The following is a 16,039-nucleotide window of genomic DNA, read 5'->3' as shown; positions in this document are numbered from 1 at the left end:
TAACAGTACAAGGGCGTTACATTCCTGGACTTGGGTAACTCTGTACACTGCATTACAGTGGTCCCCCCGTATTCGCGGGGGATGCGTACCAGACCCCCCCTGAATAGTTAGAACCCGCGAATGTTTGGAACCCCTATAAAAATGCTAAAAACAGCCTATTTTGTTAGTTAAAACTCAAGAAAAACCCACTAAAAATTTTCATACATGGTTTTTTTTAATAGTTTTATCACAAAAAGTGCATTTTATGATGAAATTCATAAAAAAAAACATGAATTTGTGGATATTTATCATAGAAAAATACCGCGAATGCGCGAATTTTCCGCGAATAATGCAGGGAAACGTTCCCGAGAGAAATCCGCGAATGTGTGAGTCCGCGAATCTGGAGAACGCGAATACGGGGGGTCCACTGTATTAATATAATACTATGTAGGTCGCTAAATTAATAAATAAACAGGCTTTCGCTTTATTAATAAATACAGTACACAAAGTCTTTTGCTTTATTAATAAGTACATACAGTGCACTGTGCTATGTTTTTGTTAATATCGACACCCGTCGTCTGCAGCGCTGATGCATGGGTGATTTGAAAACAACACTCGGGCGCCAATTCGCTTTAAATCAAAATGTTCACATTTTTAAACATTTTAAAATATTTTCTAGCTCGCGTTAAAACAAAAACCCGCGTTAATTGAGAGGTGACTGTTCCTGGAGTACCCTCTAGTCAGTTTAGAATAGAGGGTATTGGTTTTTTATTTGCTGTAGGTAACTATGTCTTATTGTATTCATTGTTGTATCTGGTTCTTGCCCAGGGCAAGGGCATTGTTAATTTTGTTGTTTCCTTGCTGAGTTAGCAGTTAGGCCTATATCAAGGATCATTCCACTTTATAGAGAAGATGCATGGTCTAGCTGCCAACCAGAGACATTACTCACCTGCAGCGGCTCGGTAAGGTATGACAAGCATATGTTCTATGCTATCACACTGTAACCCTTTTGAGAATTGACATTATTTTCAGGTGTTTTCTCCACTACCTTCCTCCTTTCAATTTGGTATCAGCTGAATAATTTCTTGGTAAGACCCTGAGTAAAAATTATATTTTTATTACAAAATAAGGTGTTTTTCATACTTACCAAGCAATTATTTGATTCAAGCCCTCCCTCCTCCCCACAGATGGAGTTTGCGGCTGAAATCCAATTGAGAGGTGTGACTTCGTCATACCTGTTTACTGGAAGTGGTCGATAACTGGTTACACACACATGCGATGGCGGCATAACCACGAAAATTTGAAGTTAAGTCTGCTGTTCGTAGGAATCCTACAGTTGAATAATTGCTGGGTAAGTATGAATAAAGCCTTATTTTATTAAAAAAAATATCATTTTTTTATAACATGAAAGAGAATTGACATGGATATTGATGACTACTTCACAAACATGCAAACAGTGAGAATAGTCAAAGGTAACTATGTCTAGCTCTTGTGCTTATTTCTGCAAGACTTATGAGAGTACAGTACTTGTTTAAGGAAATTCAAACTACAAATAAGGCCTAAGTATGATGGAAGGAACTTGCTTGACTATTACTTCTTAGTGCATCTGTGGGGTTTTCCCCTGGTTCCATCTTCAGATCCATGTACAGGTACATTATCTCTCTTATTTCCTGGCTCTCTGTATCCTCATGTCCAATAACTAACCTTTCCACTTTCAAAACTGCTGAATATCTGCAAGTGCCAGAGCCCTTCCTCTACAGGCAGTCCCCAGTTATCGGCGGGGATTCCGTTCCTGGGGGGTTGCTGATAAGCGAAAACTGCCATTAACCAAACCTCTGTTAGGTATGTTATGGTGCTATAACTCTATTATTTGTGGTCTATGGCATAAGGCACAGATAACTGGAGCTCGGCCTGTTTGGCACCATAAATTGCCAATTTTACGGTGCTGGACAATTGCCATTAAACCGGATCGCCAATAACCGAATCCACAATAATTGATAACAATGCGTTATGGACTGAAATGAGGAAAAGGGAATTATGTATAAAGAATACTGATAACGGAAGATTTGATACCTATATGTAAAACTGCTGAATGAAAAGCTTGGGGAAATTTTGTCAAGCTATTAACAACACCGCAGACAGATATAGCACGTAGTATGAAAAGATGTTTGTTCCCTTCAGTGGGTCCATGGTGGCAAGGCACAATGGTTGTTCTACATTCTTTTTATTCCATTTTTCTACATAACATAAGAAAGCACATAGCAGAGGAAGTTGCAGATTCTTGGTTGAGGGCTTGCTATGATTAAATGGTTTGTTATGAAATATATGTTTTACAGGGACCACACCATCTTTCTTTCAATTTTGTAGTTTTTCAAATGAAGTAATTTGCACACCACTACCTGTGATGAGAAGCAGTGACAACTCCCTTAGTGGTCAGAGTTGTCATTGAATATTGAAATTTAGTGCTTGATTCTGCCATGGGTAATAGTTCTTCAAAAATAAGTAAAATTAAGAGTACCATTGTATTAATGGAACATTAAGCAGTTTTAGATTTATTTATTTTTTATTTTGGTCATAACTGGGATAATGGCAGATCTACTTATGATGTGCACATCATAAGTAATGTTTTACTTAATGCCTACAAATTTGGGTTACAGTATATTGGACACTGAATTTCGAGTATACTATAAGACACTGAATTTTGAAATGACTAATTAGAGTAGTAGCACTCCAGCACTTGTTGTTCATATGCGAACCAACCTTCAGTCTTAACAGTAGGATAATTTTCTAGTACCAAGCTGGATTTGGTTAAACAATTGGAGATGGAAAAGCAAGGAATCTGTGAGATCTGGCAATGCGTGCGCATGTCAGGTAAAAACTGGTCAAAAACTGCTCACCCACGCTATTGCGTTTAGTCTTTTTCTTAACCGTCTGGGTGAGAGTCGCGGTTGCTGTCTCTCGGTCTTTTACCCAGTTGTTTGCCGGTTTTTGCTATTTTGCATGTCTGTGTGTGTGCTTGTGTTGTTACGGCTTCCTCTGCTTCATCTCAGCCTCGCCAACGTATGTGCCCGGGAACTCAAGGTTTCCCATGTTCTCATTTCCTGGCTTCTTCAGCTACAGATCCGCACTCCACATGCAGTAGGTATCATGCTAATGTTCATACTAAAACGAATCCCTACCTGGAATGTTGTGTGTGGCCTAAAGCGCAATGGAAGTTATTTTATAGTAAGAGGGAGCATCGTAGAGTTATGACTCTTCCTTCGTGGGAAGGGTTTTCATCGCCTCGCCCCGATGCTTCATCTTCTTCCGCAGTCATACCCCATGATGCTAATATAATTATGTCCCTGTGTCTCCTTCCTTTTCTTCCATTGATTCGTCGTTGGAAGTATGAGGAGGCCCTTAGGCTGATTTAATGTGTAATGTCGCCCCCTCTTCCTCGGGGGTTAATTTGCTTCCCGCGAGGGAGGAGGGTATTTCATCAGTTTCTTATATTTCAGGTTCGGATGCATCCAAAATGGCTGCGCTCTGGGCGTCACTTGGGCTACGAGGTTGGTTCACCCTCTTTGGAGGGTTTGCTGACACATCTCATGGATGCTCGCCTCCCCCCCTCGGGCCTCTCCAGCTCTACTTTCTCGCCCTGGCCTTCTCTACATTGGTGCCCGAGGTCAGCCATTTTGTATCACTCGCTAGTGAGGCCTGCCGCTAGCTCAGGTCAGGGGGTGGCCAAGATGTCTCTCTCAGCACCGCTGGTGACGTCACTCCCAGTTCCATCAGTGATGTCACTCCCAGTTCCATCGGTGACGTCACTCCCAGTTTCCTCAGTGTCGTCTCTCCCAGCTATGTCAGCGTCGTCGGTTGGGGCTGCTGCACTGCCTCGCTCCTCTGTGTCGTCAACATTTGCTCCTGTGACGTCATTGCTGCCATCCAAGATGTATCCTCTTCCTTCCGTGTCGTCTGCATCCTCTCTTGCGGATTCGTCTGAGGCTTTATGTCAGACGGTTCTTTAGAGATTGGACTCTGTTTTGGAGCATAGGTTTGCTGCCTTCTTAGCTGATAAGACTGTGAGCAAACGTGTTGTGTTGCCTCCCCCCTCTCCTGCCAAGAGGATGTGCAAGGAAGCAGTGCTGTCATCCTTTCCTCCATCTCCGCCGCATAGGTGTATCAAGCATTGGAGGGTTAAGGACTTTGCCTTTCAACGAGTGAGGAGTGGCACGTCTGTGTTCCTGAGAGTGTTAGTGTTTCGTCCCCTGTGCAATCTGCTGTGGCTGTATCATCCTCTCGGGACACGAGCGTGTTGCAACCTCCCATGTATGTGCGCATATTGGTGATTTATCTACTTCTGCTGCAGAGCCTATTCATTGTCATCAGGATCTTAAGGCACCTGTGAAAAGATCAAAAGTTGTGAATGCAAAAGTGGTGCAGCCAGGGTGTTCACCTCCCCCTCCTGTTGGTGCTGTTCGGGGTTCAACTCCAAGGATTTCTCGTTCTGCGTCAAGAGTTCGAGGTGCTTCTCCATCGCACGTACGTGTGTCTGCACCGCATGGACACCTAAGTGGACATGTGCGTGAGTCATCTATTGCAAGTGTTCGTAGTAGTGTTCCCAGTGTTGTGATTGGTTCATCGCAGGAGTTGGTGCATGGCTCCAGTCCTGACAGGTCTGCTGGCTCTTCAGGTTCTTTGGCTGCTGGGTCTACAGTTGTTTGCACGAGGAAGGTGTTTTGGATAAGCCTGCATCTTCTTCGCATTGTCGGTCTCCATTGCAGGAGTAGGAGGAAGGAGACACACAAGAGTTTTTGTCTTCCTTTACCAAGGTTGTTGATCTCATTCGTGGGTTCAACAATTTGGAGAGTAGGACTCAGGCTTGGTCATCTTTCACTCCTACTTACTTAGAAGCTTTGCTGGGGGTTATGTAAGGTCCTAAATCATTGTTTCAGCTTCCCTTATTGGGGCATGTCCAGTCAGTCTTGCAAAAGGTGAATGCTTCTGTGTCAGATCGGGACGGGTCTCTTCGGTCAAGGAGTTCTTCCAAGTTGCTTCCTTCACCACTCACGAGGCATAGGTTGTATTATGCTACAAACTCTGTCTGCTTGTTGCCTCGTTATCTTAACCCAGATATTATACATTTCAAGCCAGGGATGACTTTGGAGCAGGTGAGTTTGGTGGCGCCATCATTGTATCTGCAGGTTGCCTCAGCTTTGGAGTCAACGGCAGCCTCCATGTTCCAGACGGTGTCATGCCAGTTTGTTACAGTCTGGGGGCAAGGCATTCTCGTGTCTTGCACATCTTAGTGTCAATTTGTGGGCTAATCTTCTTCTGATCAGAAGAGATGTGGCGTTGTCCAGGATGGCAAGATCGGTTGACCCTGAGTCCTTGTTGGTGCTCAGGAATGGGGATCCATTGGAATCTCAGTTCTTGTTTCCTCGGACTGAGTTGGAAGACGCAATAGACCAGTGGCGAGCTGACACGAAGGACAGGTTGGTGCACCAGGCTGTGTCCAAGTCAGAGTCTTGTTCTCGGAGACCTCCTCCTCCTCCTCCCTCCTCCTCCTCCTCCTCCTCCTCCTCCTCCTCCTCCTCCTCCTCCTCCTCCTCCTCCTGTTCCGCAGCAAATGCAGAGATTGTTGCTTGGTAAGCCATCTAGGAGTTCGGTTTCAGCTGGGCCCTCTCCTTCGTCTCAGCCTAAGTCGGAGGACCAATGTCCCTTTCAGTGTCGCTCTTACAGGTCAAGGAGGGGCTCCAGGGGTAGAAATAAGGGGGATCTTTGATAGGTTGGGGTGCCTAGTGGCCCAGGGGGTCAAGTGGCAGAGTTATGGGGTGGAGAAGTGGGTAGTAGATGTCCTTCGGGTGGGGTATCTACTACCATTCAACTTCTCCCCCCTGCTCTTGGACAGACCTCTGTTCAAGCAAGTGTGTCCCCTAGATTCTCCAACTGGGGGTTGGAGACCTGTGATCGACCTATCCACTTTGAATCATTTCATCATGAAGATGAGGTTCAAGATGCAGACCCCGCGATCGGTGTTGACAGCTGTGAGGGAAAATGACTTCATGCTGTCAATTGATCTAAAGGACACGTACTTCCAGATCCCTATTCATCCATCGTCCGGGAAGTTCCTTTGCTTCTCTCTCGGAGACAAGGTTTCAAGTTCAAAGTCCTGTTCTTCAGGTTGACCATGGCTCCTCAGGTGTTCACAAGTCTTCTTTCTCGTCTTAACTTGGGCTCATTCTCGAGGGGTCCGTTTGCTGAGGTGCCTCGATGACTGGTTGGTCTTAGCGGGTTCCAGAGATCGCCTGCTTTGGTTTTGTCTGGAACTCGGCATCTTGGTGAACCTAGAGAAATCGAATCTCGTACCCAGGCAAAGGATTCTCTATCTAGGCATGGTCATCGATACGGCAGTCTCGAGGGTTTTCCCATCGGATCAGAGGTTTGAGAAGTTGCAAGTACTAGTGGCGCGCTACTTCCTGTCTCAGCCAGATCAGTCAGCTCATCAGTGGCAGAGTCCTCTGGGGATTTTATCTTCTCTGGAAAAGCTGGTCCCTCATGGGCAACTTCATCTTCAGTCTCTGCAATGGAGACTGAGTGACTTTTGGTCTCCGGCGGGGGACTCACCCCTGATAAGGGTACCTCTGTCTCTAGAAGTGAGAGATCTTCGTTAGTGTTCCTCTGCGTTCTCTTCCTTCTGTTTTCAGATGCCTCCCTCGCAGGTTGGGGCGCTCATTTAGGTGGCCTCATTACTTTGGGCATTTGGAGTTTGGCGGACAGACAGCAGCATATCAACATCTTAGAGTTAAAGGCAGCCTTTCTGGGCCTGAAGGAGTTTTGGGAGAAAGTGGAGGGACATTCTGTTGTTTTCATGTCGGACAACACCATGGTGGTTGCTTATGTGAACAAACAGGGGGGACTGGTTTCGCGTCAACTTCATGCTTTGACAGTCGAGGTTCACCAGTGGGCGATCAGCAATTCGGTGGAGCTCTCAGCCAAGTATATCCCAGGCAAAAGGAATGTGGTCGCAGACAAGCTCAGTTGTCGGGATCAGATCTTAGGCACAGAGTGGTTCCTTCATCAAAAGGATTCTCTTATTTAGGCATGGTCATCGATACAGCAGTCTTGAGGGTTTTCCCGTCGGATCAGAGGTTTGAGAAGTTGCGAGTACCAGTGGCGCGTGACTTCCTGTCACAGCCAGATCAGTCAGCTCATCAGTGGCAGATTCTTCTGGGGATTTTATCTTCTCTGGAAAAGCTGGTCCCTCATAGGTGACGTCATCTTTGGTCTCTGCAATGGAGACAGGGACTTTTGGTCTCCAGCAGGGGACTCACCCCTGATAAGGGTACCTCTTTCTCTAGAAGTAAGAGAAGATCTTCGTTAGTGGTTGGACAATCAGAATCTCTTGAAGGTTGTTCCTCTGCATTCTCTTCTGCCGGACTTCCTTCTGTTTTCAGATGCCTCCCTCGCAGGTTGGGTGCTTATTTAGGTGGCCTTATCACTTCAGGCGTTTGGAGTTTGGAGGACAGACAGCAGCATATCAACAACTTAGAGTTTAAGGCAGCCTTTCAGGGCCTGAAGGAGTTTTGGGAGAAAGTAGAGGGACATTCCGTTGTTCTCTTGTTGGACAACACCACGGTGGTCACTTATGTGAACAAGCAGGAGGGAATGGTTTTGTGTCAACTTCACGCTTTGACAGTCAAGGTTCACCAGTGGGCGATCAGCAATTTGGTGGAGCTCTCAGCCAGATATATCCCAGGCTAAAGGAATGTAGTCGCAGACAAGCTCAGTTGTCGGGATCAGATCCTAGGCACAGGGGTGGTTCCTTCATCAGATCGTGGCAGACAGGCTCTTCCAGGTTTGGAGGAAACCTATACTCGACCTTTTTGTGACCCAGTTCAACAGGAAACTGGAGATATTCTGTTTAGTGGTTCCGGATCCTCAGGCTTTAGCAGAGGACGCATTCCAACATCACTGGGACAACCTGGAGGTGTATGCTTTCCCTCCGTTTTGTTTGATCCGCCAAGTCCTGAACAGGATGATAAGTTCACAGAGTCTCAGGATGACATTAGTAGTTCTTCTGTGGCCACAGGTGGAATGGTTTCCAGATCTGCTGTCATTGTTGGAGGTGCCAAGGGAGATTCCCCCATTGTGGCTTCTTCATCAGCCGCACGTAGAAAGATTCCACCAGTCAGTAGAATCCCTGTCTTTCCAGGGTTGGAAGCTATCAAGTATCTCTGGGCAAGAGGCTTTTCTCAGAAGAAAGCAGAACATATGTCCAGCAATCTCAGGAAATATACTTCTGCTGTTTACCAAGGTAAATGGGCGATCTACTGTAAATGGTGTCGTAAACGGGATTTTCTCCACTCAGAACCTCTATTCAACACATAGCAGACTTTTTGGTCTTTCTCAGGGATGAGAAAGGCTTGTCTGTTTATGCCATTAGAGGCTACAGGACGGCCCTGAGTTTAGTGTTATGTCTTGGAGGTATCGACTTCTCCTCATCCTGGGAACTCTCCTTGCAGTTTAAGGGGTTTGAGCAGTCGTGTTCTCCAAGGGAGTTCAAGCCTCCAACTTAGGATGTTTCCTTGGTCCTGAGAAGTTTCACTAAAGCTCCTTATGACCCATTATGTCATTCATCAGACAGGAACTTTACACTCAAAATGGTTTTCCTCCTGGCCTTGGCTTCTTCGAAGAGTAGGGGAGCTTCATGGCCTGAGCTATGATGTGAAGCACACGAGGGGTTGTGGGTCAGTGTTCTTCAAATTTGTCCCGGAATTCATGGCTAAGACCCAGAATCCCTCAGTGCAGGATGACAGGTTTGTCTCCTTTTCCATTCCATCTCTGGATGACTTTGTGGGTGGTGATTCTCAAGAGCTCTTGTGTCCTGTCAGGGCTCAGCGTTGCTATCTTAAGAGGACATGACATCTTAGGCCAGGTTGTTGTAGGTTTTTTGTTAGCATGGGGCATTTGAAGAAAGAGGTGTCCAAGAATACAATCTCTTTTTGGTTCCATGAAGCTATCAGACAGGTATATTTGACTCTTGATGTTTCCGCCGCCGCGTCTGTGTAGGGTAGAGCATATGACATCAAGGGTATTGGCCCCTGTAGCTTTCAAGAAGAATTTAGCTGTTCATAGAGTTTTGAGCTCTGGTACTTGGTTACGCCAGTCCAGGTTCACCTATTTCTATCTTAAGGATGTTGCCAACAGATCTATGGACATTTTTTGTATCTTACCTAGGATGATTGTATGGAAGAGAGAATGAGTGAGTTGGCTGGTCTCTTTCTTTCTCTTGTTCCTTTCCTTCTTCCTACAGGTGGGTTGAGGAATAGACATGTCATTTGCTGGACTGGTCTGACACAGGTGAGTAAGGTAGTCATACTGGTAGTTTGGTTGCTTTGTGTTCAAATAGTCAAACCCTCTATTCAGTAGCATATACTCTGCTCTCTAGCAAGGGGGAGTGAGGAGTAATAACGAACCCTGATGCATTGGTTTGTTATTGAACAGTCAGTTTCTCTTTACTTCCCTACTGCAATGAATCTTCCCATATATCATTGTATGTAACCCAGAGGCTGAGTTGTTGGATATCAGTTTAACTTCTCATGGGCATCAGTCCCTCTCCTGTAGATATTTCTTTTGGAGTTGGACTGGTGGGTTGGCCCCCAGCCAGTTTAGAATATCTGTACCTCCCACTAAGTATAAGTCTATCCTATTGTTAAGACCGAAGGTTTGTTCGCCTATGAACAAATGTTTTATTGCCCACCTCTATCCGCCCCTTTGTCTTCTTATGGCATCCTGGGTTGGGAAAGACTAAACATGATAGCGTGGGTGTGCGGTCTTTGACCAGTTTTCACCCAATATACGCACGCGTTGCCATATCTCATAGATTCCTTGCTTCTTCATCTCTGATTGTTTAACTGGATCCAGCTAGGCACTAGAAAATTATTCTATTGTTAAGACCCCAGGTTTGTAGCTATGAAAAAACAAATTGTCTTAGAAAATTTGTCATTTTTCACATGTATGGACATTTTCCTTGGCATTAGAATACTAGTAATGTAAGATGTTATTATGATGTTGGCTTCCTTATGCTATTATAATTGTACACCAAGATAATAGGAGACAGCCCTTTGCTACTCAGAATTACTGGTAGTCAAGCTTGTGTGACTGGGTTTTATCATTGATCAACAAAAAGTCAGTAACTATTGGTGACTTATTAATAATGTGAGGAACTATTGGTGACTTATTAATAATGTGAATTATTTGGTCAATTAATGATTCATTGTGCATCAGATATTTGTTTTAATATGAATTCACATTATGGAAACCTTTTATTTTTCCTCAGATTTTAATACATGTTGCTCCGCGGACATCAGCTCACCAGCACCGGTACAAAAGGCAGAACATCCAAAATGTTAAATGAACACCTAAAGTGCCCACATTGAAGTGGGTCAAGTGGGTGTACTGTGGCACAACAATTCCATCTGATGTGAAGTAGTTAATCATCAGGTTGACTGAAAAGTTCTCTAGTCAGGTGTTTGGCAGGTGTTTATTTGGAAGCTCATCATTTAATAATTTAACGTTTTCTTGTATACATTGAATGGCTCAGTATTATTTAGATTTTTAAGATTTGTAGAATTAATGTGGAGATGACAAGGCTATGGCACTTTCATGCTTAGGTGTGTCTAGATTTTTAAGTAGTGTGAAGATAGGGCAAAGACCAGATTTGTTTATTCCCATGGTATCTTTGTTTCTCAGTTTATAAACCTACAGTATTAGAAGAAATTTTTGTTATTTAGTATTAATTAAAAATTTTATCAAAAAATTTGTTTTTGATATATTTAGCTGGGTCATTGTAATTTGTGTAGCCCTTTAATTTTTTTAAAATATGGATTTATCATGGAAGCCAAAAATTGGTAATACCAATTATGTAAGTGCAGGCCAAGAGTGTCCTGTAAATATTCATGAAGGACAAAGATATCCTTCAGAGCCAGCAGGAGCTAGGACATCTTTTTCAAAATGTGTTGAAAAAGGTTACCCTTTGGAGCAAGGAAATGACAGGGGACTCTCATCTAAAATTGAACATTTCAGTCAAGGATTTGTTTCTGTTTCAAGTGATAGCAGACAAAATAGCCCAGGAATAAAGAAAAGAATCTCTCTCAAAAAGTCCAGCAGAAGTGGCATTTGGGCTGCAGCTTTACCCAGTGATACAGAATCAACCTCTTCAGAACATGAAGAAGAGGAAGACTTGAATTTGGTAAATGTTGACAAAGAAAGGAGTGAACATCGTAGAATGTATCTAAATGAAACAGAAAATGATGGTGATGATGAGAATAGTGACACTGTCCAGGAAGATGGTGGTGGTGATAAAGCTGACAAAAGTGACCCACCTTTTGGTGAGGTCAGAAGAGAAGTTGTTGAATCTGTATCGACTGACTGTGAAATAAGCCCCTATTTTGCTGCTGGTGGTCAAACTAAAGAATGTTTCACTTGTAAGGCTTGTGGTAAGATGATTGCTGACAGAAACATCTATAGAAATCACATTAAACAGTGCCGCCCAGAAAAGCATAAATGTCTAATTTGTTGTAGAACATATGCAAGGATGAGTTCATTGAAGGTACATATGAAAGTTGTTCACACAAATGAAAAGCCTTATCTGTGTGACACTTGTGGACAAACATTTGGATGGGCAGGAGCTTTGAATAAACATATGGCGAGCCATTCTCAATTAAAATTGTTCACATGTGAAAAGTGTGGTAAGAGTTTTGCCAATTCCTGGAATTTGAAGTCACATGCTGTTGTGCATGATGAAGAAAAGCCCTACCAATGCGAGGAATGTGGCCGCAAATTTCTCCGTCTTAATACATTACGTTATCATAAAAAAACTCACACAAATGAGCGTCCTTTTCAGTGTGATGTATGCGGAAGGACCTTCACCCAGCCTAATAGCTTAAAGACGCATCAAAAAGTTCATTCAGTACATTCAAGTAATGACCCGCCTGCTGAAGAGAAGATTAAAAAATACGGTTGTGAACTTTGTGGGCGCATGTTTGCTTTAAAAAACACCTTAAATGTGCATATGATGCGCCATAGAGGAGAAAGGCCTCATAAATGCCTCATTTGTCAAAAGAGTTTCACCCAATCAAGTACCTTGAATATTCACATGCGAACTCACACAGGTGATAAGCCATATGCCTGTGATATATGTGGCATGCAATTTACCTATAATTATGCCCTCCAGAAGCATGTATTAAAACATGGTGAGATTGGACAAGCAGAAGGGGAAAAAGGAGGTTTTGAATATGATGATGATGATGGTGACAATGTACAAGAAAATGCATATGATGAGGAAACTGTTGCTGCTAACAAAGCAGCTGTGGAAGAAATAAAACAGAAGATTCTTCAGACGTTGTCCAAAGCAAAAGCTAAAGGAGGAGGTGCAGTAGAAGCAAATGGTGATGAATATAATCATGATGATTGCAACCTAAATGATGATGTTAATGAAGATAAAGTTGAGAACACTGTGAAGACTGAAGTTCAAGACAACACGAAAAAAATAACGCCAAATGACTTCTTAGCTGTTTTTCAGTCTTCTTTCCAAACTTCCAATCACAGTGAGTAGACCTAGATATTTATGTTTATCAGGAGTTCATATCACTGTATTGTAAGCATCATCCTCTTGAGTTTGATGTTAGGTTCCAAAACAGTATTAAATATTGCCTGTCATGTACACTTTACACTTTGAAGCACATTATTTCACAGTCAGGTGGATGGCATTATGGATAAGTGAGGATGTTTGTCTTGCTTTAGATAGCTATTTACCTTTTGTTGCACGTTTTGAAGCTATGGTATCGTTTACAGTTTTGGTAATGATTTTCTTGAGGTTGGAATACTCTTTTATCATATGTAAAACAGTATTTTGCTCACCTTATTTTTGAGATCCTATGTTCAATTAGATAATTATTTTTCAAATATACAGTGTGGTGCTGTAAATAGCATATATGTGCAAGGCCAGGGCTTCTACATAGATGTGGCCTTAGGTCCTAAAAATGCCAAATTAGCCATGAGTAGTTGTTTGACTGATATATTTATATTAGGCTGCCGTACTGTTTTGGTGTAGATCTTTTTTTTTTTATAAGTACTAGAATATATCCTTCAACATTTTCATCTTCCCTTGTCAGTACTTCTTGAATAAACATAAGTGATGAAAAACAATGTCACTTCATCCCACTGAATCATTGACTACCATAAGGGGTGTGGTTTTTCTTGAATATATTATTTTCATAACACAATACAGTATTACTGTGTGCAGAAGTGTATAGGAAGAAGGAAGTTTACTTAATAATTAAATACATAAGTTGACAATGATAATCCTGAGTATGCATAATAGTAAAGAAAGCTTTACTGATTTCCCTTCTAATGTGAGCATAATGCTCCTAGGGTACTTGGCATTTGTTCCTACACAATATACAACCCCTCGGTCCTTTACATGAGGAATTACTTTCAGCTTAGACTGGAATAAAGCCGTTAAATTCTTGAGCAAATTGGTTAGGAAGTAAATACCGTCTGCCCAGATGTAAACACTCTACTTTTGCTTTCGGCCATTTTCCAATGAAGATGTATGTTTGTGAGCTCTTGCTGACTAGCCATTAATCATGATTTCCTGGTTGGATCTTTCTTTCTTTTACAGGCTAACAGTAGTGATAGTTGATTACAGCAGTAGATAGTTGGATATCTCTTCGTGTTGGGTATCTTAACCTCGGAATTGTACCTGTAACTCATCGCATGCTGTTTTATTAGTCCTCGAGTGTGAGTACTTTTCCCCTGCTGAAAATCATATTAATTTGCTGCTGTTATCCTGGGGTTTAATCACTGGACAACATACAGCTGGCCTGTGATTATTAACTCTCCTTCTGCTGGTAAATGTGTTTCATCCTGTAGAAGTCTTGTAGAATTTGGAGAAGTCAAAGAGGAAAAGAGCTCGTCAAGTGTCGTCATCTTCCTCTTTGTAATCATCATATTTTTCTTCAACCTCCTCCCCTTGACTTCTAAGGTTCGCTACCACAGAGGAAGGTAGTCTCCCCCTAAGAAGTCTCATCATGGGACTTCTAAGGGTCTGCCTCCTCTAACTGAGGAGGCAGTTGGGTCTTCCGTTGGCTTACCTGTTCCTTCGAGGACAGGAACCGTCATGCTGTCCATAGGGTCTAGCGTGTTGGGAGCCATAGAAGCGCAGGCTTCATTTCGCATTTCTGCTGCTAGTCGTAGAGGTTCTGCCCCTAAGACTAGTTTCGTGTTGACCGCTCATACACAAGATTTCTTGAGTGCATGCAAATCCATATGCATGCAAATCTATGGATTTGCGTACATATTGAGTCGATGACGCTGAATCTGCTCACCGTCACTACTCAGGCACAATGTGGAAGAAAGGAGTGATTTGCTCAGGTGACTCATGCCTTGCTAGTGATCGTTCTCGCAGCGATCGCTCGATACCCAGGGTTGACGTTACGGTCCCACGGGACTGTGCATGCGGTGAGACCAGTAAGAATCCCCCCATTCAGTCCTCTTGAGAGGTTCCTGCCTCGACGAGGATCGGGACATGTCGGAGGACAGTACCGGCCCTTGCCAGTCAGGTGCATGCTCAACTCCACCCAGGCCACTGTCACATTTGCGTGACCGACTGGTCTTGGTAGCAGCGAGTCTTTCTCCTGCTGTGCAAGTTTCGTAACCCTCCAGAGTGAGAAAGCTCTTCTAGACTCACATCACAGGCAGTCCACGGTTATCGGTGGGGGTTCAGTTCCCGGGGGTGTGCCGATAAGTGAAAGCCATTAATCGAAAGTTGTTGATTTATGGTGCCGAATACCGATTATCAGCACCATAAGCACCCTTATGGCACCAATAACCGGAACTCAGCCCGTTATGGTGACATAAATTGCTGATTATATGGCACTGGACAAGCACCATAAAACCAGATCGCTGATAACTGGGGACTGCCTCTATATATATATATATATATATATATATATATATATATATATATATATATATATATATATATATATATATATATAATATATATATATATAATATATATATATATATATATAATATATATAATATATACAGTAGTACCTCGAGATACGAAATTAATCCGTTCCGAGGCGCCCTTCGTATCATGAAGTTTTCGTATCTTGAAGCACATTTTACATGTAAAATGGCTAATCTGTTCCAAGCCCTCCAAAAGCACCCCAGTAAATTATATTTCCAGGCCTAAAACACATGTTCTAGGGTTACGACGCCGATCCGACGGAAGAAATATGACTCCAAAAAGGCAAAATACTGTACATACTTGAGTAATATTCAACTGCATGTAATGTTCAACCCCATTTTTACTGCATATATTAGGACTTTAGCATATGTCCCTTAGCAATAAGCCTAGCCTATGTTAGCGGTTGCTACTGTAGCCTAGTCTATGATTCTGACATCTAAACCTAAGAGCTAAAAGCTTAGAATATGCCAATAAAATGTATAAATAATCAGTATGTACTCATTTCAAATAATTATTAATTAATCATTAACTATAATACACAAACAAACAAACCTTCCAATCGATTGTTTACATTCAGCTCTTACCCGTCTTACGAGTACCGAACGAACGCCAAGCAATCATTTTTCCTAGCACACAGTCAGCCATAAATTTCATTAGTATCTCTCTTCAACTAATGAAACTACCAAACAGTATAATAACCATTCATTTCTATTCTTTATTCTATCTTTACCTAATGGAGATACCGAGTTACTGACAGCTATAATGAAACATATGTATATGTAACGTAGTCATAAACAGAAGAAGAATTCTAAAAAATACGTATTTGTTGGCAGTCTGATTTATTTTATATTTTATGATATCTAATTCACAATTTTTTATTAAATGTATTGCATGTACTCATTTCAAATAATTATTAAGTAACCATTAACTATAATAAACAAACAAACAAACAAAAACTTCTGTTTACATCCAGCACTTACGAGTATCGACGATCGCCAAGCAATCACTTTACACAGTAAGCCATAAATTTTCATTATC

General features: G+C 42.5%; 1 protein-coding gene across 9 annotated transcripts in view; it reads left to right on the top strand.

Annotated features, from left to right (window-relative positions):
• LOC135210944 (zinc finger protein 2-like) overlaps nucleotides 1–13,179 on the top strand; it is a 35,347-nt gene extending 22,168 nt beyond the window's left edge. For 7 of the 9 annotated variants that reach the window (XM_064243921.1, XM_064243916.1, XM_064243919.1 and 4 more), the window contains exon 3: nucleotides 10,301–13,179. In XM_064243921.1, the coding sequence (XP_064099991.1) occupies nucleotides 10,844–12,577 (1,734 nt within the window). In that variant the 5' untranslated portion in view covers nucleotides 10,301–10,843 and the 3' untranslated portion in view covers nucleotides 12,578–13,179. Of the gene's footprint in view, nucleotides 1–1,166; nucleotides 1,331–10,300 lie in introns of all 9 variants that reach the window. The other 2 variants (XM_064243917.1, XM_064243918.1) reach the window with 1 other exon arrangement.
• The last annotated feature ends 2,860 nt before the right edge of the window (nucleotides 13,180–16,039 follow it).

Source organism: Macrobrachium nipponense, chromosome 4, assembly GCF_015104395.2.
Source record: "Macrobrachium nipponense isolate FS-2020 chromosome 4, ASM1510439v2, whole genome shotgun sequence".
In the NCBI taxonomy this organism is placed as follows: domain Eukaryota; kingdom Metazoa; phylum Arthropoda; class Malacostraca; order Decapoda; family Palaemonidae; genus Macrobrachium; species Macrobrachium nipponense.
The sequence above is the reverse complement of the archived record's forward strand: the minus strand, read 5'-3'. Positions and strand labels throughout refer to the sequence as shown.